The sequence below is a fragment of the Tinamus guttatus genome, unplaced genomic scaffold (assembly GCF_059628265.1).
Source record: "Tinamus guttatus ecotype Peru unplaced genomic scaffold, ASM5962826v1 Tinamus_guttatus_pri_ptg000035l, whole genome shotgun sequence".
Lineage (NCBI taxonomy): Eukaryota > Metazoa > Chordata > Aves > Tinamiformes > Tinamidae > Tinamus > Tinamus guttatus.
Window position 1 is genome coordinate 9931176 of NW_028288569.1, and position 21629 is coordinate 9952804.

The window sequence follows — 21629 nt, forward strand, 5'->3', positions numbered from 1 at the left end:
GAAGCCAAAACCCTGTTGCCAAGCCCAGCGGCGCAGCCAGTTGTTAAGATGCCATATCCACCTTCTCTTCCTTGAATCCATTCCCCTCATTGACAGAATAGAGGAGAACACTACCTGGGCACCCGTACCTTTGATGGCCATCCCTAGGGCTCTGAAGTCCTGCTTGATATCCCTCATTTTCCCCATGGCATCATTAGCGCCCACATGAAACAATACTAGAGGATAATAGTCCGACTCCTGAACAATCCTTGGGAGCCTTTCTGTAACATCCTTTATTTTGGCCCCTGGCAAGCAGCAGACCTCTCTGGATGAGGGGTCCGGTCTACATATCGGTGCCTCCGTGCCCTGTAGCGTGGAGTCACCCACGACGATCACCCGCCGCTTCTTCCGGGTGCTCCTTTTCTCTTTAGGGGGAGCAGCCTTGCAGCATGGACCAGACTGCCTCTCTGGAGAGAGCCCCTAGATGGGCCTTGGTTCAAGGCCTCCTCTATCTGATCCACAAGTTCAGGGCCTCGTACCTGTTGAATGTGGTTACAGGTGGAGGTGAGGTGGGCCGTGGAGGGGATCTTCTGCCACCTCGAGTGGGGACCCGTTTCCATTGTTGATTGTCCCTGGATACTGTTAATTCTGCCCGCTCTGCCCTAGGGCAAGAGGGCACTGGATTTTCTGACGGAACTGGGGGGTTCTCAGGGTGGCTTTCCTGGGAAGACTGCAGGATGCAGCTCCACCAGTCTATTTCTCTTTCGCATTCCCTGATGGCCCTCAGGCCTTCTACCTCCTCCTTTAGCTCTGCCACCAGGCTGAGCAGGTCATCCACCTGCTCACACCTAAGGCGGACGGTGTTTTCGCCACTCCCTGGTAACGTGGAGAGGCTCAGACATTCCCCGCAGCCAGAAACCTGGACCGCTGCATGTTTCTGTGGCGGTTCCGTCTAGGTCGCCACAGTCTTCCTGGTGGAAGCTCTCTGCCGAGTGGAGACCATGGCTTTACCTGATCTCCCGCGCCAGATATTTGGACATCTGTCAGGGTTTGGCTCCAAAAATCTGGGAATGCTCAATGACTGTGTGAACAGTACACTCACACTGCTAGCTGCCCTTCAAAGTTAAAGAGCTAATTAGGAGTTAAAGAATGCGGTACGCAGGATGTCCCAGCAATGTGTGCAAGTTACAATGTGTGCGTTGACAAGCTACAAAAAAAAAAGTCCCAATTAGAAGAATCCCATTCATTTGGAACAGTAATGTACGTTGCAATTCAAGGATGGTTTCCAAGTAAGTGAGAAGTCAGTGCTTATCTGGTGGCCACTTCAGTTACATCCCCAAGAGAAAGATCTCTATCCTCCACACCAGAGAAGCCCCCTCTTCCACTGAGGGGGAACGAGGCTGCTCACGCTGGAGTCCTCATTTAGGAACTTGAGGTACAGGCTTCGAGTTCCATTGCACAGATCCCGGTTTCTGTCTGTATCACTATGGCAGGTAATACTTAACGGCTAACCGCACAGTATCAGCTATATACATGGCTTGTAAGGCAGTGTTGGACTTGCAACCTCACTGCAAAAAGAGAGGTGACCTTCCTTATCAGGGATAGTGACATCAGTAACAGAGCCTGTTTTGAGCGTGTTATTGGTATATATGGAGCACAAATAGCACTGTAATCCACAGCCAACTGCACGCTCCTTTGATCAAATACAAGCTTTGCTATTTTTCCTCCCGCTAAGGCATACAGCACACATGCAGAAGTGGAGGGAAAAAATCTTCATTTAATCATCTTATGGAAGTATTCTGCTGCTGCTCAGTAGCATAAGAGCACCTGGGCCCTTCTGGTGAACTTCTTCCTGCCTCGATTCTACAAGTAGTAAAATCCAGACTCTTCATGAAGGGCACATATCAATATACAAACTAACAGCTCCACCCTACTCATGCACTTCAAACATGTAATGGCAATCTATACAATGAGTGTGGTTGGGAATTATATTTTTTTGCATGGTTCTGCTTTTCTGCTCAGTTCAGTTGAGCAAATACCGTCAACCTGTAAATGGGGATTTTTGTGAAACGAAACATGACTTTCTACTAATGATAGTAACTGGCAGCGTTGGCAAATCTGCAACAAGTAGCAGATTTACAATCACAGGGCACCACTGAAAAAGAAAGTTGCGCGACAACCACACTAACAGCGACGGTGCTCTTTCTTGGGGAGCTGCAGCCCCTCCTCCGTGCGCTGCAGCCCCACGTCTAGGAGCCCTCTGTGGCGCGTGGCAGCGTCACCCCGCGGCGTCACCCCGCCGCCCTGTGACGCCCTCGCCGCGGCTGTTGCGCCTGGCGCCGTCGCCGCGCGGCCTCAGAGCTGCGGCCGCCACTGCCGGAGCGACGGTCGGCGCGTGCCTCGCTGGGAGCCTCGCTGCGTCCCGGCCCTCGGAGCGCGCCTCTGCTCCCGGCGCGGGGGCTCCGAGCCCGCGACCCCCGCTCCCGCAGCCCGCCGGGGCTCAGCCCCGCCGCAGCTGTCCCGGCCGCGGCCCCTGCTCGGGGCTCGGCTCCTCTGCCCCGCCCGAGGCGGGGCCGTCTCTCTGGCCGTGTCCGCGTCCGCGCCGCAGCATGAAGAGGTTCCTGGCGCTCTTCGGCAGGGGGCAGAGGGCGGCGCCGCCCGGCGGCGCTTCCCTGGCCTGCGTGGGCGCTCGCTACGAGCTTCGCGAGGAGGAGCTGAGCGAGCCGCACCGGGCGGCTGCCCGCGGAGACCTGGCTGCGCTGCGGCGGCTGCCGAGACGCGGCCTCGACGGGCGCGACAAGGCGAAGCGGTGAGGGGGGCGGCGCCGGCCGGGGCTTTGCCGGCTCTTAGCGAGGGCCTGCCCAGGCGTGGAGGGCGCGTGTGCGCCGGGGGGGGAAGGCCGGGTGGCAGGCCCTGCCCCACCAGCACCGCCCAAGGCTGCTGTGCTGCTCTTGGAAAGCCCGTGTCCCCGGCGCGCGGCACTCTGTTGGCACGCAAGCGGTGCTGGCGCACGCTGGAGGGTCCCTTGGCGGAGGCTGGAGGTGGCCAAGCCAAGCCTTGGTGGTCCTTGCCGGGCAGCGTGGGTGGTGCTGTTGGAGGCAGCGGGCGGTCGCGTGGGCAGAGGGATGGAGGGCAGCCGCTTGCGCCCGGCAGCGTGGGGCTGTGTGGCCAGACTCGTGTGCCTGGGCGCGGGAGCCCCTTTGCAGGGAAGCAGGTGCAGAGCTGCGGGAAGCGGGAACTGCGTGGGGTGGGGGTGGCTGCTGCCGTTGGTGCAGGAAGGAGCGACTCTTTGTAAGCTGGCTTTGTGTCTCCGGACAGCGGTGGCCCTAGGCCCGGGACAGAGGCAGGAGCGGTGGGTGCAGCTCGGCGTGTGTGTGCTTGTTAATGGAATGTGTTGCCTTTGTAGGACACCCCTGCATCTGGCTTGCACTAATGGGCACTCGGAGATCGTGTCCTATTTAGTAGAGAAGAAGTGCAAGCTCGATGCGCGGGACAGCTACAAGAGATCTCCACTGCTGAAGGTACGTGGAGCACGGGAGAACTGTTGAGGGAGGGCTTCCAAGTTCCACCCCGAGCGCTGCGTCTCTGGGGTGATGCGTGACGTGGGGACAGGTGGAGACTGTGTTGTGATTGGCGCAGAATGGGCCCGCGTTGCCTCCTCTGGGAAAGTCGGGGTTGTTTTCTGAGGTTGGCCGGCTGTGGGAGCACTGAGGGATGGAAACGTAGTTGCTGGAAAGGCTTCCTTTTCTTTGCTGTGTTGCTTGCAGGCAGTGCAGTGCCAGCAAGAAGAATGCGTGGCCATTCTGCTGGCGCATGGTGCCAGGCCTAATCTTGCTGATGTTACCGGCAACACTGCCCTTCACCTGGCTGTCCTTGGTCGTAGCACCTCTCTAGCAGGGCAGCTACTGGAGCACAATGCCCTTCTTGAGGCTCAGGATAAGGTAAGCGTAGAACGTGGGTGAGGCTGCTCTTGGAAAGAGAGAGTGGCTTCCCGTGCCTGTTTGGTTCTGACTGGGGGCGGTTTATGCTTGCAGATGGGCTGCACGCCCCTTGCCCTTGCTGTGTCCGGTCGTCACGGCGAGATGGTGGAGTTCCTGCTTCAAAAAGGAGCTAATGTGCACGCTCGAGACCAGTCTGCCAGGTGAAGGGCTTGTCCAAAGAGCGTGTCCGGAGGCCCCCTGCTTTCCCAGTTGTCCTGTGCTTCCATGTAGCTGCCTTTGCTTTGCTTTGCTTTTCCCACAGCTCTGGCTGTGGGAAAGGGGGAAGCAATTGTTGTGGGAGCAAATAGGGCTGAAAAGCATGCGAGTGAAATGTCTGTGTTGGCTCCTAGCTTTCCTCTCCTCTTTCGGGTGTTCTAGGACCCCTTTAATGCGGGCTGCTTCGACTGGGGACAGGAGCATCCTAGAAATTCTTCTTCGCCACGGTGCTGATCTTTCCCAGAAAGATGTTGCTGGGTGGACGGCGGAGGAGTATGCTAGGAGTTTTCGACATGCTCGGTAAGTGCTTGAGGTGACCGTTAGAGTTGTTAAGATGTGTGAATGTCCGTGTTGGCTTATGGGCGCCCTTGTTAAGGTTTACTGATGTGTGGAGACGTCTGTAGAAGCAGGGCAAAAGGGCATGATGTGGTACCTATTGTGTCGAGTGTGAATTGGGACAGGTGTGCTCACATATGTGTAACTAGCCACCGTGTGTCACCTTGCCAGTTGGCTCTGAGTAGGCGTAGCGTGGAGAAACAATGGCTCGGTGTGTCCTAGAAGAGCCGTGTACAAGGATGGCGTTGGTTTTGGTGCCAGTCCTTCCTTTCTTCCTGTCCGTAGTGTTAGTGAAGAGCTGGCAGAGTGCGCGCAGAGAGCACGTGCAGGCGACCCAGTAGGCCTGGCAGTACTCAGCTCGCCTCCCGGAGCAGGAGCTGCTGCCTTTACATCGGGTGCCTGTGCTGCGGCCAGCGGAGGTAGGATCCTTGAGCGCGGAGGAACTGATGGGGCTCTGCGTGTGGCGTGCGCGTGTGCACGTGTGTGTGGTGGGAGTAGCTGAGCACTTCATTAGCTTCCTATCCCGTCAGCGCCCCGCAGCGTTTGCTAACTGTCTGCTCCCCAAGCGTATTTGTCCCATGCTAGTATTTTGTTGAGGAAGCTTAGAGGAAATGTAAGGGCAGTGTTGATTTTCTTTGCTAATGTCCTTTGAGGGGAGGGGGTTAGAATTCAGCAGGGTGCGAGATGTCCGGGGTTGGGGCCTGCTGTTGTTCCTGCTGTCTTGCGTGACTGTTCCCCTGCAGCGTGGCCTGTAGAACTGCCTGTGTTAGTTGCTTGTGGGCAGTGTTGACTTCTGAAGGTCTGACATGCTAAGAATTAATCGTGTCAATTAATATTTTCGCAGTGGGAGAGGAGCTTTCCCGCGAATGCTTTGTAAGGTGAGGCTTGAACAACGGCTTTCCGCCAATCCTTTCCCGTGCCTCAGAAGAGGAGAGCCTGGAGAGAGACACAGTCCTTTTTGTCTTCACTTTTCAAGCATTCAAGACATTGATGATGAGGAGAGCGAGGAGAACTCTATTCCTGCCTCCGAATTAGAAAGACGCCGTTTAGCTGCCAAGGTGAAGTGGCCCAAGAGGCAGAATTTCTCTGGAATGAGTGAGTGGTTTGGAGGGCTGAGCTGTGTGGATTTGAGCGAAAGGGCGTTTGCAGTGCAGTGGCTTTTCTCCTGCAAGGCTGTCTCCTGCCTGGCCCCCCTTCTCCTGCTGTGAGCTATTTCCTCCAAGCCTGGTAGCTGTGACAGGGCGTGCAGCAGCCTGGTGGTCGGGGGCAGAAGAGCACTAGGTGACAAGAGAAATGACCGCATAGTGTTGATGTGCGTGAGATTTCTAGAGAATAAAAGCTGATGAGCTCCTAGATTACCTGTTCCTTTGTCCTGCAGACCTTGCGCTCAGTTTCCAGGAACAAAGGGGTGATAGAGTTCTGACTGATACGGGAGAAAGGCATTTATTGTTCAAAGCGTGCTGAGATGCTTCATCCCCTGGCTCTCCTGTCCTCCTTGTGAGGTTCCTCAAGGGTCCTCAGCAGGGAGCTGCTGTAGTGGGTGTTTTTTCCTCCTGGCACATGCGAATGGCATTCCAGGCTCGCGTGTGACTGATCTCCCACTGCCCGTTTCCCCTCTGATGGTCTCTTTTTATTTTTGCTGTTTCTCCTGCAGAAGAGGTGTTTGGCACTGGGACTGTGCAGTGATTCTGAGGATTCCGAGGATGATGCTGGAAGGCACCCTGCAGTGCTGGAGATGCAGGCAAGATTTCCTTCTTCTCCTGGTCGCCCTCTTGTCAGTGAGCTTTGAGAGAGTGTCGCAGATGCTGTCTGCGAAGAGCTACTGCAGCACAGTGAGATGTGCTAGTGGTTTGAAGAGTGCCCGTGAGGAAAGGGAAGGAGGCTGGACTAAGGCTGTGGGAGGAGCAGGCAGCTGTTGCTTGTCCTGGGTGTAAAGAAGGGGGAGATGGGGAGCGTGCTCGTGTGTGTCGCCGTGTTGTTGAAGCTGGGGTCAGAGTGTGTCTAGGCCGTGCTTGTGAGGGGCAGTGCAGCATGTCTGTGATGCTGGGTATTGCTGTCTGCCCAAAGGCATTCCTGTGGGAAACCTGCAGGCCTTCCTTGCAGCAGACAAGAGAGAAGTCTCCTGTGTAGTTAGCCAGGGATATGAAGTATTTAGCAAAGCATGGGTGACCGGTGCAGAAGATGCTTCTTTCTGTTCTTTGCAACTCTTTCTTTTTTTTTTTTTTCCTGACCTCTGTTAGGAAGCATCACCCGAAAAGGATGGAGAGGGAGGTGCCGGTGGTCCTCAGGATAAAGATGCTGCAGGATCAGTGGCTGGTGAGAAAGGTGAGTTAGTAAACATGGATCCCGCTGTGTGTTTGCTCGTTGGGGCTTGCCTGATGGAGGAGAGCAGCAGAGTGAAAGAAGCACTCATGGTGTGCCATTCCTTATTTCCCTTGCAGATGTTTCCTTGGCAGCGGGAGCGAAGCAGGAGGAAGACGGAGACCCCCTCTTGGATTCTGAGGTGCTCTCTGTTGGTTTTTGTTGTTGCAGAGGAGCGGGGGAAAGGGTGTGTGTGCTCCTGCATACCTGAATGTAGGTGAACGTAGGCTCAGACCGTGTCCAGGCTGCACTTCTGAGGGCCTCTATTTCAGAGGAACAGCGTGTCTGTGACACTGGGTACTGCTGTGCGCTGAAACATCCTCCTAAGGGAGGAGTGCAGGCCTTGTAAAAGAAAAGTCAGAACATTTTCCCCTGTCCAAGTACAGAGAAGAGAAGTACGTTGCCAGGTGTCCTTTCCTGTGCAGCGGGTTCTTCTTTCTGTTTCTTCCAACTCTTTTGGCTGGCCTCTTTCAGGAGGAATCACCTGCACGGGATGGGGAGGAAACAGCGGGTGGTCCTCAAGTAGCAAATGCTGCAGCAACCCTCCCTGATGTTAGAGGTGAGTTCAGAAGCGTTGCGCCCCTGTGCTTGTTTGCTCCTTGTGCTGAGTCAGTGAATGCCAGTGATGACCTACTGGTGAGATGGGAAAGCCCCTAATTCTGCCCTTGCCAGCAAATGCCAGGGCAGAGGGAACGTCAGCTGAGGGAGATGTTGTGTGGTAGTGCTGGAGTGCAAGGAGCACTGTTTCTTGGTGACTCACTGCGCATGCGAGGATATTTTGTGTAGTGCTTTGAGGGTCCCTCCTTTGTGATGCAAACGGACTGTGGGTGCCAGATGCTGGAGCGCGAGTTTGGGAGAGCAGCTGCCCACAAGGCTCCGTCCTCCAGGCCTCGGGCATTGCAGAGCCGCGTTTGGATGCTCGCTGCCCCTCTGTTGGGTGTTGGTTGTAGCTGTGTGAACTGTCATGCTGGGCTTGGGCAGCTTGTGCTGCAAAGAAGGCAGGGGAAGGGGTGAGAACACAGTGGTGTGGCTGAGAGTGAGGATGCTGAGAGTGAGTGACGCTGATTTATTTTCTTTTTTTAAAACACTCTAGTAGAAGCATTATCTGTCCCTTGGCTGTGGGTGTTGCGTGATGGAGGAGAGCAGCAGAGTGAGAGAAGCACTCATGGTGTGTCCTTCCTTATTTCCCTTGCAGATGTTCCATCGGCAGCAGGAGCAGAGCTGGAGGAGGACAAGGATTCTCCTTGGGATGCTGAGGTGCTTTCCATGGGGGACACAGTGGTTTTCCTGTGGGGGGATCCTCTTAGGAGGTTGCTCTGGGTGTGGGCCCAGCACTGAGGAGGCTCTGCTCCTTCTTTGGCTACTCCTGCCATATGTTTGTTCCTGCGAACTAGAGCAGCTTATCTGTGTGCAAGCTGCTCCATGAGGCTTGTGAGGAAGCAGGGTCTGGGAATGTCTGAGCTCTCATAGCAAGTGGCCCTTGCATGGGATTCATAGTGCAATACTGAAAGGTCCAGATTCTGGCTCTGCAAGTGCTTGCTGCGATTGCTGCTTCTTTGCCAAAGTATCCATTAAAAGGACAGTGTATGGAATCCTGCAGCCAACTAAGAAGGCCAACAGCAATAATGTGGGTTTTGTCTTGGAGCCCTTTTTTTGGGTCAAAAAGTGCAAGGGGGGAAAGAGCAGGAATTGGACTAAGGTTTCTGAAAAGCAGGCAACTGTTGGTTTTCATTGGTACAAAGGAGGAGGGAAAGGGTGTGCGTGCTCCTGCATATGGGAATGCAGGTGAAGGCAGCTGAGGCTGTGCACAGGCTGCACTTGTAAGGGTCTCTTCAGAAGCAGAACAGCACATCCGTGTCATTGGGTACTGCTGTCTACTCAAACATCTTCTCAAGGGAGGAGTTGCAAGCCTCAAAGAAAGGAAGTCATAACATTTTCCCTGTGTGGGTACAGAGAAGTAGCTTGCAAGGTGTCAGTTGCCTGCCTAGGGAGTGCTTCTTTCTGTTCTTTGCAAGTCTTTTGGCTGGCCTCTTTCAGGATGAAGCTCCTGCAAGGGATGGAGAGGAGGCCGCTGATGGTCCTCAGGATACAGATGCTGCAGGAGCCACAGCTTGTGTGCGAGGTGAGTTAAAGCCCACATTGAAGCCCACGTCTTGTTTGGTGGCTGTGAGCGCCAATGCATGGAAACGGTGACGTGACTGTGAGACGGGACAGCCCCGATTCTGCCCTTGCCAGCAAATGCCAGGGCAGAGGGAACGTCAACCGAGGGAGACATTGTGTGGTAGTGCTGGAGTGCAAGGAGCACTGTTTCTTGGTGACTTGCTGCACGTGCGAGGATATTTTGTGTAGTGCTTTGAGGGTCCCTCCTTTGCGATGCGAATGGAGGAGAGCAGCAGAGTGAGAGAAGCACTCATGGTGTGTCCTTCCTTATTTCCCTTGCAGATGTTCCATCGGCAGTAGGAGCAGAGCTGGAGGAGGACAACGATTCTCCTTGGGATTCTGAGGTGCTTTCCATGGGGGCAGAGTAGTTTTCCTGTGGGGGGATCCTCTTAGGAGGTTGCTCTGGGTGTGGGCCCAGCACTGAGGAGGCTCTGCTCCTTCTTTGGCTACTCCTGCCATACGTTTGTTCCTGCGAACTAGAGCAGCTTATCTGTGTGCAAGCTGCTCCACGAGGCTTGTGAGGAAGCAGGGTCTGGGAATGTCTCTGTGAGCTCTCATAGCAAGTGCCCTACTAGAAGTGCATGGTGCGTGCTCCAAGCTTTTTCTTCCTCTGTGTGTGACTATTTCATTAGGATAGTATTGGAGAGCTGGGTGAGGAGCTTGCTGATGCTCCCAAAAAGCAGTCGCTGCCAGAAACCTTGCTGGCAGCTGCCCCACGTTGTCACCAGGACATGGAGGAAGAGCAAGGGCAGCTGCAGAAGGAGTTGGCCAGGGTTAAAGGCAAGGTAGGCAAATGCCATAACAACTGTAATGATGGTAACAGCGCTGCTTTTCCCCCGTAAATGATGAGAAGGACAAGGCAGCATTCTGAGCACAGGTACAAGTGGGATGTGATCAAGTCATTAATTCTATGCTGCCGTAACCCATGAGGGCAGTGGAGCCTTGAGCAGAATGACATGCTCTTCTTCGTGTGCTGTGCTGTGCAGGCACTGTAGTTTGAGACGTGCAGAAAGCGCTCTTTTCCCTTGTCGGTCGGAGCCGGCTGCTTGCAGGAAATCGGGATGGGGACAGGAGAGGCCAGCAGGAAAGAGGGTGAAGCAAAAGGGTTCGGGAGATTTGAGTTGGGAGTCAAAGCAGTCAACTTGTGTGTATGATGCTGACGATGAAGCTGAGTACCATGGGTCCTGGTTTGACAGTTGCAGGAATCGGAAGAGCGGCGTCTTCAGGCTGAGCGGAGTGTTGAGGAGTTGAAGAGAGCCCTGGCAGAGAAGCAAAGCGAAGCAGTGGCCGCTTCCCAGCAAGAACAAGACCGTGCCTCCCTGCTATTCACCATAAGGCTCTTGAGGGAAAAAGCTGGACGGTGAGGAAGTGCCAGAGTGAAACAAGGCTTTGCTTTGTGGGCTGGTGTAAAGGCAACAGGATTACCTTGCTGCATCACAGCAACGGAATATGGGCCTTGGAGGGAGGCTTTAGCTTGAGATGTTGTTAGTCCACAGTGTGGAGTGGGTGTGTATGCTCTTTGGGTTCCCATACTGAGCCCTATGTTTCCTTTGAAGGCTGGAGCTTGAAAAAACGGGGCTGGAGGTGACAGCGCGACAACAGACTGCGAAGATGGAAGCTCTTCAGAAGGAGCTGCACAGCTCTGCCTCTGTAAGCGACTCCTGCCCTTTCCTTTTCACAAGCTCCTGAGCCTACTTGTGTGTGTATGTGGGGCCAGCTAGAGAAGAGATTTTCCTGGGGAGCCCAGGGGAGAGCGTTTGTGGCAGTGTGCAGGCGATCGGCTGCTGGTTCCTTCTGAGGCTTTCTGGTCTTGGGCGTTTTCACGGGGTCCTGTGCTGCATCTTCCTTAAGCCTGTCTGAGGGGAGGCTTTGGCACTGCTGTGCTGCTTGGAATGTGTGCCACTCTCAGTGAGGAGAAACTGCTTAGGCTCTGCAGAATGACTTTGCTTTGGCACGCTGGTGCGTGCTGTTTTCTGTGAAGTGCTGAAGAGGAGTCCCTGTGGTATCATTTGCAGAACTGTGTGCGATGCTGGCTTGGAATTTGTAGGTGTCCCAGGTTCAGTGATTGAGAGCGGCTGGGAAAGGCGCTTTCATCTGCGGGCTGCGTGAAGCCAGGGATTTTGGTGCCTTCTCTAGCGAGCGAGGGTGCTCTGTGCCGTGCCGTGTCCCTGGAGTTGTTTCTAGTTAGGGCTGGTTTTAGTTTGGTTTACGATGGCGCGGCCTTTGAGTGTCCCATGGAAGGGGAAGCTCCTCTTGCCCGTGTTCATTGCTGCCTCTTCATACTCTGCATGGTTCTGTCTTTCTCCCTGAAGGGAATGGCTCAGGCAATGGTTGCTAACAATTTGGGAGTCTTCTCTGCATATCACAGAAATATTTGCAAGTGATGAGAGAGAGCAGGATCTGTAGTAGAAAATCAATGAGTGCAAGAAGGCATTTCTGTACTAAGCCTAAAGGTTGAGCAAGTAAGACCCAGGAGCCAGCGGGAAGGAGTGAAATATTTAGGGGACAAGGAAAGTTTGAATGAAGATCTTGAAACAGAGCTGAAAGTAAACGAGGGAGCTTTAAGAGAAACTGTTCTGCAATGCAATGCACAGCTGAACGTGAAGGACAGAGTGGTCAGTACTGTCCCCCAACCTGGAGCAGCCAAGGGAAAGCAAAGATAGATGAGGGGCAGAAATTGATTCATTCTGCTCACACTTGGGCTCCGCTCTTCAGGAACTTGAACATCATGAGGCATTGAGAAGCGTTGTTGAGCCAAGATAATTGTAATGACACCAAAAGAATGAAGTGAGGCCCCATGTGAGGCAAATGCTTTTGGTTCTGCTTGAGGGCCTGTGCAAGCTGAAGTAAGCAAATCAATGTATGATAAGACAAGAATCTATGCAGGAAAGATTGGCTCAGCTCAGCTCCTTTTGCTCAGCTCTTTTTATTTGTTGCACAAGTAGAAGATGTGCAGAACAAGGCAGGTCATCGCAGAGGAAGTAGTGAGGGCTGCCCAGGAGAGTATTAATGATCTTGTCAAGAAACTCAGCGCTGACCCTGAAAAGCAAGCCTACCTGAAGGAGGGGAGAGACAAGGGATCTCGTGCCAAATGTCCTGACTTAAGAGAAGGAGCCTTTCCATATGAGACTGACAAAGTAGAAAAAGAGGACAAGAGACCTCTCTTTTTTGTAAAGGAGTATAAAGAACAAGTAAAGATTTGTCAGTTCTTGAAATAATTGTACTTTTCTGAAGGCCCCAGGTATACGCTGCATGCGTGGGAATGCACCGTGCAGGGTTTGGTCTGCTTTGTGGTGTTTCTCTTGCAATTTTGGAGGGTTTTGGCAAAGAGGAGGAAAGGCTGCAATGCGAGCAGAGATCAGAGGATGATAGCCCAGTCTAAACTGTGGTTTAAAACTATTCAGGATTTTTCTTTTCATTTCTTCCACCTAATCCTTTTGGTGTCACAGCGGGCGAGTCATTTTATTTGATGTCCATCTGTTGCACTGGTGACACAAAGGAGTGTTTCAAAAGCAGGAAGCACCCAGTGTGCAAGAGCTGAGAAGAGGAGAGGCAGGGAAGTGAAGTGATTGGGGAAGGAGGGGAGAGTATGCTGAGGAAAACTGCTGCTAAGGAGGCCTGAGGGGAGGAGCGGGATCAAGCTGACTGTAGCTGAGTGGAGAGAGGCAAAGGAAGGGAAGGAGAAGAGCTGACAAGAGACTGTGGACAGAGTGCCAAGCAAAGGCCAAAGAGGGTTCTTTGGTCTTCTGATGAGAAAGGCTCAATTCTCCATAAGTTGGTATGGAAAGTGAAGAGCATCAGTATTGTGCAGGTGTTTGTTAATCTCTGTGTGTGTGGAGGGCTCTAAGGGGGCTGCAGTTGCTCAGGAAGCTGATTTTGCTCACAGTCCTGAGCTTTTTCTTCCCCCTCTCCTGATGCGGTCCTATTTCTTCCTCTGAGGCTTGGCAAAAGATGACCCAAGCGAGAGAATGACTGCTTGGCAAATCAGTCCAAGTATCTGCCTACAAATGGACACGGTGCCCAAGTATGCACTGTGCTGCTCTGCAGAGTGTCATAGTAGTCATTTGGGGAGCTACTTCTAGAGACAGTTGTATAATGTAGCAGGAAAAAGCAAACGCACAGTGCATGGTGCACGGCTTTTCTTGCGATGCGTGTAATTATTTCATCAGGGCAGGGTCAGAGAGCTGGAGCAGGAGCTTGCCGATGCCCGCAGAAAGCAGGCGCTCTCCCAAGCCTCGCTGGAAGCTGCCACACGTGCTCGCCGGGAGCTGCAAGAAGAGAAAATGCAGTTGCAAAAGGAGTTGGACAGGGTTAAAGGCAAGGTAGGCAAAGGCTGTGACTACCCCGAGGACCCTGACAACCCGGTTTTCCCCTGTAACCAAGGAAAAAGCACAGGGCACAATTCTGAGAACAGGTGCCGGGGGACGTGAGCAAGTCAGTCCATAAACCCTGTTGTAACCTGTGAGGTCGGTGAAAGCTTGAACCTAATGACCTGCGCCGCTTCCTGTGGTGTGTGGGGTCCTGTAGTTTGGGACCTGCAGAACCTGCTGTTTTCCCTTGCCAGTGGGCGCTGATATGGTGGTAGTTCTTAAGGCTGCTCCTAGGAAACCAAGATGGGGATGGGAGAGGCCAGTATGAAAGAGGACAAAGCAACAGGGCTTTTCAGAGGTGACCTGCGAGTGCAAGCAGGTGGCTTGACTGTATGAAGAGGAAGCTGAGTAGCGTGGGTCCTGGTTTGACAGTTGCAGGAGTTGGAAGAGCAACTTCTCCAATCTGAGCAAAGTGTTCAGGATTTGAAGAGAGCCCTGTCAGAAAAGCAAAGGGAAGCATTGGCTCTTTCTCAGCAACTGCAAGAATGTGAGAAGGCCCGCTTGGAAATGGAGAGCCTAAAACTGCTGGAAGAAAAAGTGGAAAGGTAAGGAGTTGCCACAGTGAAGCCAGGCTGTGCTTTGTGGGATGGTGTAAAGGCAAGGGTGTAAAGGGTTAGCTTGCTGCTTGGCAGCTAGCAAATATGGGATTTGGAGGGAGGTTTTTGCTTGAGATGTTGTTAATCCACAGTTTGGAGTGGGTATCTGTGCTCTGTTGGGTTCCCATACTGAGACCTATGTTTCCTTTGAAGGCTCGAACTTGAGAATGGGAGGCTGGAAGGCAGAGCTCAACAACAGACAGCTAAATTCGAAGCTCTTCAGAAAGAGCTGCACAAGCTGCACAGCTCTGCCTCTGTAAGCTGCTCCTAACCTTTCATTTTCACAGGATCTGATATGAAGCCCTGGCTTTGTGGATCACAGTCGTGTGTGCAGTCAAATAACACCACGTGCATCTGAGCAGAGTGCTGGCATTTTCTTAAACATAGATGCACGTGGGTGCCTGCAGTCTGTGTTTATGTGCTGTTCCAAGAAGAACAGTACTTGGCCATTTTTAACTCATAGGAAGCCACGGGCTAAAAGAAGAGATGGCAAAGCTTAACTGTTCCCAGCGGACAGAGAGCAGGCCTGAGCTGTGCAGAGGCGCACTGGTGTGGCCAAAATACGTTATGTTTAGGTTCCCTCTGAAGCCTGAAGCAGCTCTGTAATGTAAGAGCAAAGAAGGGAAAGTGGAATCTGTGGTCCAAGCCTTTTCTTCCTGTGCATGTAACTATGTCCACAGGCCACGGCCAGACAGCTGGAGCAGGAGCTTGCTGAGGCTCGTAGAAAGCAGCTGATGTCAGAAGCCTCTCTGGAAGCTGCCGCCCGTGTTTGCAAGGACCTGGAGGAAGAGAAAGGACAGTTGCTAAAAGAGTTGGACAGGCTTAAAGGCAAGGTAGGCAAAAAGAGTAACTACTTTAATGAGCCTGACAAGGTTGTTTTTCCCCTGCAAATGATGAACAAGCAGAGGGCAGTATTCTGAGAAGAGGTGCCAGGGGCACGTGAGCAAGTCAGTCACTACAGCCTGTCGTAACCCGTGAAGGCAGTGGAAGTTTGGACCAAATGACCTGCTCTTCCTCCTCCACCGGGCAGGGTGCTGCAGTGTGAAAGCTGCAGAAAGCAGCATCCCTCCTTGCTAGATGGGGGTCTGCACTGTCCATGTGAAGCAGCATCTCAGGCAGGTGCTCTGAATGGTCGCGCAGGCTGAGCCTGCACTGGGCCTCATGTCCACACAGGAGATCGAAGGGCCTCAAAGTGACTGACTTGCCTGGTGTAATAGCCCCAGTGCCTAAGGTTGGCAGGGTCTTTGCTGTGCGCTTCCTGTGTCCTCCCTTGGACAAAGGGGAGTGTAGTTCCTTGGAAAGGCCCTGACCAATCTGTGGCACGTACGGGTGTTCTTGCCTTTGTTTAGGCAAAGGAGGGTGTCCACTCCCGGAGAAACGGTGGAGATCCTGGCTTCTTGGCTTGGGGCCTTTTTGCATTCTCTGCCCTTTTCCTTCCCAAGAAGGAAGGAACCTGCATTCTGCTCTGAAGTTTTGGGCCACTTGCTCTGTTTAGGGACTGTCTCTGCACCATTTGTGTAAGAATAAGGTAGAGGTGCCTGCACAGTGTTGGAATTGCAGCCTCCCCATTTGGCCATGGGTGGACTTTGCAACTAATGCTTCCCACGGAGGAGTGACCGCCCGGACGCCAGGAGCGTCACAAGTCCCAGAAGGAAGAGGATTGGTGTTGGGGCGGTTTTGGGGACTGCTTGTAGGAAGACAAGATGGGGATGGAAGAAAGAGGCTAGTAGGAAAGAGAGCAAAACAAGAGGATTTGGGAGAGATGAGTTGGGAGTCAAAGCACTTGACTTGTCTGTATGCAAACGCAGCTGAGTACCGTGGGGGCTGGTTTGACAGTTGCAGGAGTCGGAAGAGCAGCGTCTTCAGACTGCGCGTTGCGTTGAGGAGTTGCAGGCGGCCCTGTCAGAAAAGCAGAGGGAAGCAATGTCTTCTTCGAAGCAACTGCAAGACCTTGTGGAAGCCTCCTTGGAAAGAGTTAGCCTAAAGCACCTGGAAGAACGAGTGGGGCGGTAAGGAAGTGGCACGGTGAAGCAAGGCTTTGCCTTCCGGGATGGTGTAAAAGCAAGAGGAAGAGCTGGCTGCATCGCAGCAAGCCCATCCAGAATTTGGAGGGCCGTTACTTCACAGTGCTGTCTCCCTGTGTTTCCTTTCAAGGCTTGAGCTTGAAAACGTGAGGCTGGAAGGCAGAAGTGACCAACACACGGCTCGAATTGAAGCCCTGCAGGAAGAACTGCACAGCTCTGCCACTGTAGGCTACTCCTAAGCTTTCTTCTTCCTGAGCTCCTGAGCCTAGCTGTGTGTGTATGTGGGGACTTTGTGGGAAGAGATTTTCCTGGGGAGCCCAGGGGAACATCATTTCCGACAGTCCACAGGGGATCAGCTCTAGTTTGTCCCTTTCCAAGGCCTTCTGGTGTTGAGAGTTTCCCTGGCTACTGTGCAGCCTTAGCACTGTGCGAGGAGAGGCTTTGACACTCATGTGCTGCTTTGAGCGTCTGCTGCTTTTTAGCAGTGCTGGTGCTTAAGCCCTCAGGCAGTAGCGCTTGTTGCTGTCCTAAGAGCGAGTTAGCTCGTGGAATCGCTTTGGTGCCAAGCAAAGCCCAAAGCGGCATCCTCAGGCTGTGACAAGGGAGACTTCATTGCCAAACCTCTGACACCTTTCCTGTTTCCTGGCTGTGGATTCCTTGGCTCGAAGGTGTCGTTCCATAAAGTAACTCCGAAAACTGCCGAAGGCCAAGGTGCAGCTGCTAAAGCAATGTCACAGGCCTAGGCAGTGTTGTGTGCTTGGGCCGAGTTAGGAGACAAGTCCTTAATGAAGGAGAACTGCTCCAGGGCTCAAACTGGGGGTAGATTGTAAAGGAGTAGTGAGATGGAGAAATGCTGGTGGCATTTCCCTTTGCTAATACCCCTTGAATGAGGTGCGAGCATGAGTCCGGAAAGCATCAGTGTGGCTTTTTTGTTCCATAGGTTCATAAGAGCCTGGAAGATCTGCTCTCTGCCTTACGGACAAGGCACGTGCCTTTGAAAGAAGACAAATATCAGCAGGTACATCAAGAGTTGCTTGACTTCCCTCTTCCAGTCGATGATTTCTGCTGCCTACTGATTGCGGCTGATTCCCCTGAAGCTTTAAGTTAAGCTCTGCTGTCCACTGATGTGGATAGCTAAGTACCACCTGCTGGTGCCAGGGGGACAGAGGAAGCTGTTTCTCAGGCTCTTTTGCACCTTTCTCCCCAGAGCCCCTCGTAGCAGGTGGCCTTCAGTTTTGAGGGGTGCAGGGCAGGGCAATTGTGGCTGCCCCTAGGCTAGCATAGAGAGACATCCTGCAAGTTCTTTGTGAGGAACACCCTGTGCAGCTGGTGCTTACGCATGGCGTTACTGAGCTGTGTATGCCCTTTCTCCTTCCTGTGTGGAAAGTGTGAGAGTGAAGAAAAGGCAGAGAAGGAGGAGGCAGAGAAGAAACAAGCAGCAGAAGCCCAGCTGGAGGAAGCAGTGAAGAAAAGCATGGAACTGCAGAAAGAATGCAGCAGGTATGGCTTTTTAGCATTTAGCATTTTATCGGTTAAGCTGGGAGTCAAGGTTGCTTTAATTGACGCTGAGACAATGGTTTGTGAGCAACTTCAAGGGGAATGCTTTCTTTTTTTTTTTTTTTTTTTCCTATGGCTTTTCTAAGTCACTCCCTAAATGGCTGTGCAGGTCCAAGAGGCTTCTGGAGAAAGCTCTGAAGAAACTAAGGACCTACGAGAGGCGCGAGAGCGAGTCCCAGTTGAATTTACAGGAGAAACTGAAGGACGCACCTTCTGGAGGGGGCAGCGAAGAGGCCCTATTAAGAACAAAGGTGAGCTGTGGTCTGCTTGTTTCTGTGTGTTTGTTCTGGAAAGTTCTTGGAAAGAATCTGCCACGTTGATCCAGAGCGAATAGGGCTTCTTCCTCCACGGCTTAGAAAGCTGCTTTCTGGAGCGGTGTTGACAAAGTCAGGCAGTGCTGACTGTGAGGCAAGCCTGGAAGACCGCTGGCAGCCCCGCTGCATGCAGAACACCCCGCATGATGTATGTTCCTGAGGAAAGGAGAAGGAGGATATGTGGATATGTGATCTCCTGGGAGTGTATGAGTCACTCCCTGAAGAAGAACCCTGGTGCTTTGGAACCTGTCCTCAGGGGTGCAAAACTCCTAGCCATTATTGGCTAGGGGACTGCTGGAGTTAACCTGAGAAGGGTGGGAAACTTGAGGTGGTCTTCTGAGACACCTTTAAAAGAGGTGGTTCTTTTAGCAGAGGAGCATGGCTTTCACTTGGTTTTAAAACTGAGTGAGCTGGTGACAAACAGTCTCAGCGCCCAGCCTGCCTGGTTTGCAAAGGACTGCGTATGCTTAAGCCTCTCTGCCTGTCCCTTGGCTGTGTGCAGGTGCATGAACTTTGCAACCGGCTCTCTGCAGAGCAGAGAAACTCGAGGCAGCTCAAGAAAGCAAACGAAGGTTTGCGAGAAGAGCTGACTTGCATGCATGGGAGCCAGGCAAAGCTGCGGAAGAGGAAGCGGCAGCTGGAAGAAGAGGTGGCTGCCCTCAGGTGCCATGTAGAGACCAGCACGCCAGATCTCAGCCACATCAAAGACTATAAAAGAGGGATTGAAGAAAAGGCCGAGCGAGAACTAAGGCAAAAACTACGGGAAGTCAATCTCTTTCTGCAGGTAACGTACTTGGCAATGGCATGCTCAGTCCATTTGTGCCTTGTCCTTCATCTCTTCTGTACTGCTGTCCTTTTTCAGTGTTTCCTGCTTGTGCTGGTCAGGGCTGTGGGCTCATGGGCTCTTTATATCTGGAGGAGTCTGTTGAAGGCCATGAGCTTGTGGAATGCTTGTCCTCAGCCATTTTGTGCATCATCATCTTTACGCACATTAGTCCCTGGAAAATCAGGGAACTGCATTAAGAGAAGGGGCTAGTGTCTTGGTGAGAGAGAGGTGACTTCTTAGTCTGAGCTTTGATTGGAAACCAAAATACATAAAAGATTGTGCTAAGAGCAGGTTTCCATCTGTGAACAGAAAGCGCTGTGTAACGTGGTGCTTCTGGCTTTGGCCGTGGATTCTTGAGGGCAGTGAGGAGGCGCCTGAGTAAGGCTGTGCTCTTCCAAGGGGGTGTGTGGAAACTGTCGTCGGGTGTCGGGGGAAAGTTCTTCTTCCCTGGAGGCTGAAATCACACAATCTGCTTCACACACAGGCAGCCACCCAGGAGCAGGTGGAACAAAGAAGAGCCGCTGCTGAAGCTTCCCTGGTAGGGCAACTACAGCAGAAAATCAGGGATTTGGAAAATGAATTGGCTCTCAGCAGATGCCTGCAGCAAGGCAGAGTTATTGGAGGCCTTGCGGAAGCCGCTGCTGCCTACCCTCCTGAGCTGGACAGGAGCCACTCTTTGATGGTGAGCGCAGCGGGCAATGCTTCCTGTGTGGCAGAGCGACTGGAAGCTCGGATGGCTGAGGTAAGGCATTGGACATGCATGATGTGCTTGAATGAGCTGCCCACAGAGTATGAATGAGAAGGGTTCAGCTTTTAAGGGGAAAAGGAGCACGCATTCATGCCTAGTTCCAGGACACCCAGTCTGCTAGTGCAAACAGCACTGATAACCCTCACAATTGGGCGAGCACAGTCCCCTGGATCACCCTGAGAGAATCTGTGAGGCAATGCTCAGAGCCTGCTGCAAGCTCAGCAATAGCTCTGGTCCGAGTGTGCCCCAGCCTTTGCAGTGTGTGTGGAGAGCACGTTCCTCACGGAATGGTGAGGTTTGTGGCCCGTGTGGCAAGAGTTGGAGAAGGGGGCGAATAATTCTTCACTGAATGCCATGATCCATTCCCTGCTTTGCACAGAGTGGAGGCAAGGGCAAGCTGTGCTCTTCACTGCTTTTTAATCCAGGGAAGGATTCAGGCAGCTCTAATTGTGACTCAGTGCTGTGGTGCCCGCAACGTAGCAGGGTCCTATTGAAAGGAGATGCCTGCAGACTGTAGCTGTGGCCATGCCTGTAGTGTTCTGAAGCCGAGCTCCTCGGCTTTGGGCATTGTCTTGTGGGGTCTCAGAGGGGTGATCCAGATGACTGTCCTCGGGCACCCCTGTGTCTAAACAGTAAGTCGGCAGCGCTGCCATGAAAAAGGGTTGTCTAAAATGTGGCTGCTGCAGGGAAAGGCAGCTCGTTCTGGCCTGAATCCTTTGCTACTGAGTAAATTAAAGAGAGTTTTGGTTTGTAATGAGAAAAAAAAGCGGGCATCCCAAGTCGGATTACTCGCTGTAAACAGTGTAAATATGCTGCTTGTGGCTTTGGGACTAGCGCTCTGGCCATGTGTGGTTATATCCCCTTGCATTTGCACGGATGGGCACAAGTGCCTTGGGTTGAATGTGTCTGCATTGTGAGCAGAGGTGCCTGTCTACTGGGATTAATGGGGTTGGTTCCTCTGGTTTGGGACCTCCTCCCTTTTCCTCCTGTAGCACTAACAGAAGGCCTTTTGTTCCCCCTCCCGCGCGCGGCTTCCTCAGAAGTGGCTTTCTGGAGTGGGGACTGCCAAGAGTGGATATCTCGAGAGAAAGGAAGTCTGGGGAAACGTGCCCTCCAGATCTTGGCGGAGTGGTGTGTAGATGGCATTCAGCTGCATTCAAGTGAAGGTGTTCTCGTCCAATACTCTATTTAATAAAGCTTGTAGCCTGGGACATCTCTGTTTTATTCTCGTCCCCTTCCTGACTTGGCCTGCCCTGCGCACGTACCTGTTCCCTCTTCCTCCCGCTACTTGTCCCTCTTACAGAATAGGAGCGGCGGGATTGCTGCCAAGGGGGGACCACTGGTCGGAGTCTGGCCGCTTGCTGGCAGCGTGCAGCCTGTGTCCTTTTCCTCAGTGGAGGTTGAAAGCTCCGCTGGGTTTTTTAGACAGGGGCCTGGAGTTGGCTGCTCTGTTTGCCTCCTGCTGCCTTTTAGGACAAGGCTTCCCATGGCCTGGGCAGGAGGGAGGGGGAGAGCTGCTGCTAGCCATGCAAGGTTGCAAGGCCCCTGGGTCTGGAAGGGTATTTGCTTTGTGTGGAGTCTGTGAAGACGAAAGGGCTGAAGAAATGTCTGTGCCCTGCAGCCTTCTTGGCAAGACTGACCTTCTGTTCAGTGATGGGCACTTGCTCTTCTCTCTGCAAAGCAAAAGCAAGTGGAGAAAGTCTGTCACTTCGGCTTGTGGTGCCCTTTGGTAGTCGGGCATGAACCCTTTGCATATGGTCCCCAGCGTGTTTTGATCCTGCAGAACATGAGTGAGAGCGAGGAGAAAAGCAGGACTGCAATTCAGCACTTGCATCTGGCCTAAGAGGAGCTCTTAATGGTTACAGTGCGGGGAGAGAGCAGTCCCCTTGGCTCCTGCCCTTCAGAGTGCTCCTGCACTGCCAGGGGGAGGCCGCTCTCAAAGATGGAGGGCACGTGCTGCCAATGGCGGGAGGCTCCTGAGGCCTGGCCAACAGCAGCTGTCCCCCTTGCCTAGAAGCGGGCAAGAAGGACGATCATGGAGTCGCAAACGGGTCGGCAGCAGCTCGAGGCCTGGCAAGCTGATGGAGCACAGCCTCCCAGAAGGCCTTTCCAAAGATGAGAAGGAACAAGAAAGTGTGTGGGGGTAGTCGGCAGGGATTCCC

General features: G+C 53.1%; 1 protein-coding gene across 1 annotated transcript; it reads left to right on the top strand.

Annotated features, from left to right (window-relative positions):
* Positions 1-1465: 1465 nt before the first annotated feature.
* On the top strand, positions 1466-21310 carry LOC148596030 (uncharacterized). The gene is made up of 16 exons (XM_088534502.1): positions 1466-1472; positions 2256-2531; positions 2569-2788; positions 3386-3500; positions 3747-3920; positions 4014-4120; positions 4338-4475; positions 5437-5569; positions 14679-14831; positions 15835-16007; positions 16153-16246; positions 17410-17522; positions 17689-17830; positions 18396-18677; positions 19198-19461; positions 21251-21310. Exons 1-16 carry the CDS (start codon positions 1466-1468, stop codon positions 21308-21310), a joined length of 2451 nt encoding a protein of 816 aa, XP_088390628.1.
* The last annotated feature ends 319 nt before the right edge of the window (positions 21311-21629 follow it).

Bases quoted from the DNA above. Each gene is read 5' to 3' on its own strand.
- LOC148596030 (XM_088534502.1), top strand. The intron at 14,832-15,834 runs GTAGGCAAAAAG...CTGGTTTGACAG, and splicing joins TGGACAGGCTTAAAGGCAAG to TTGCAGGAGTCGGAAGAGCA. The intron at 18,678-19,197 runs GTAACGTACTTG...AATCTGCTTCAC, and splicing joins AAGTCAATCTCTTTCTGCAG to ACACAGGCAGCCACCCAGGA.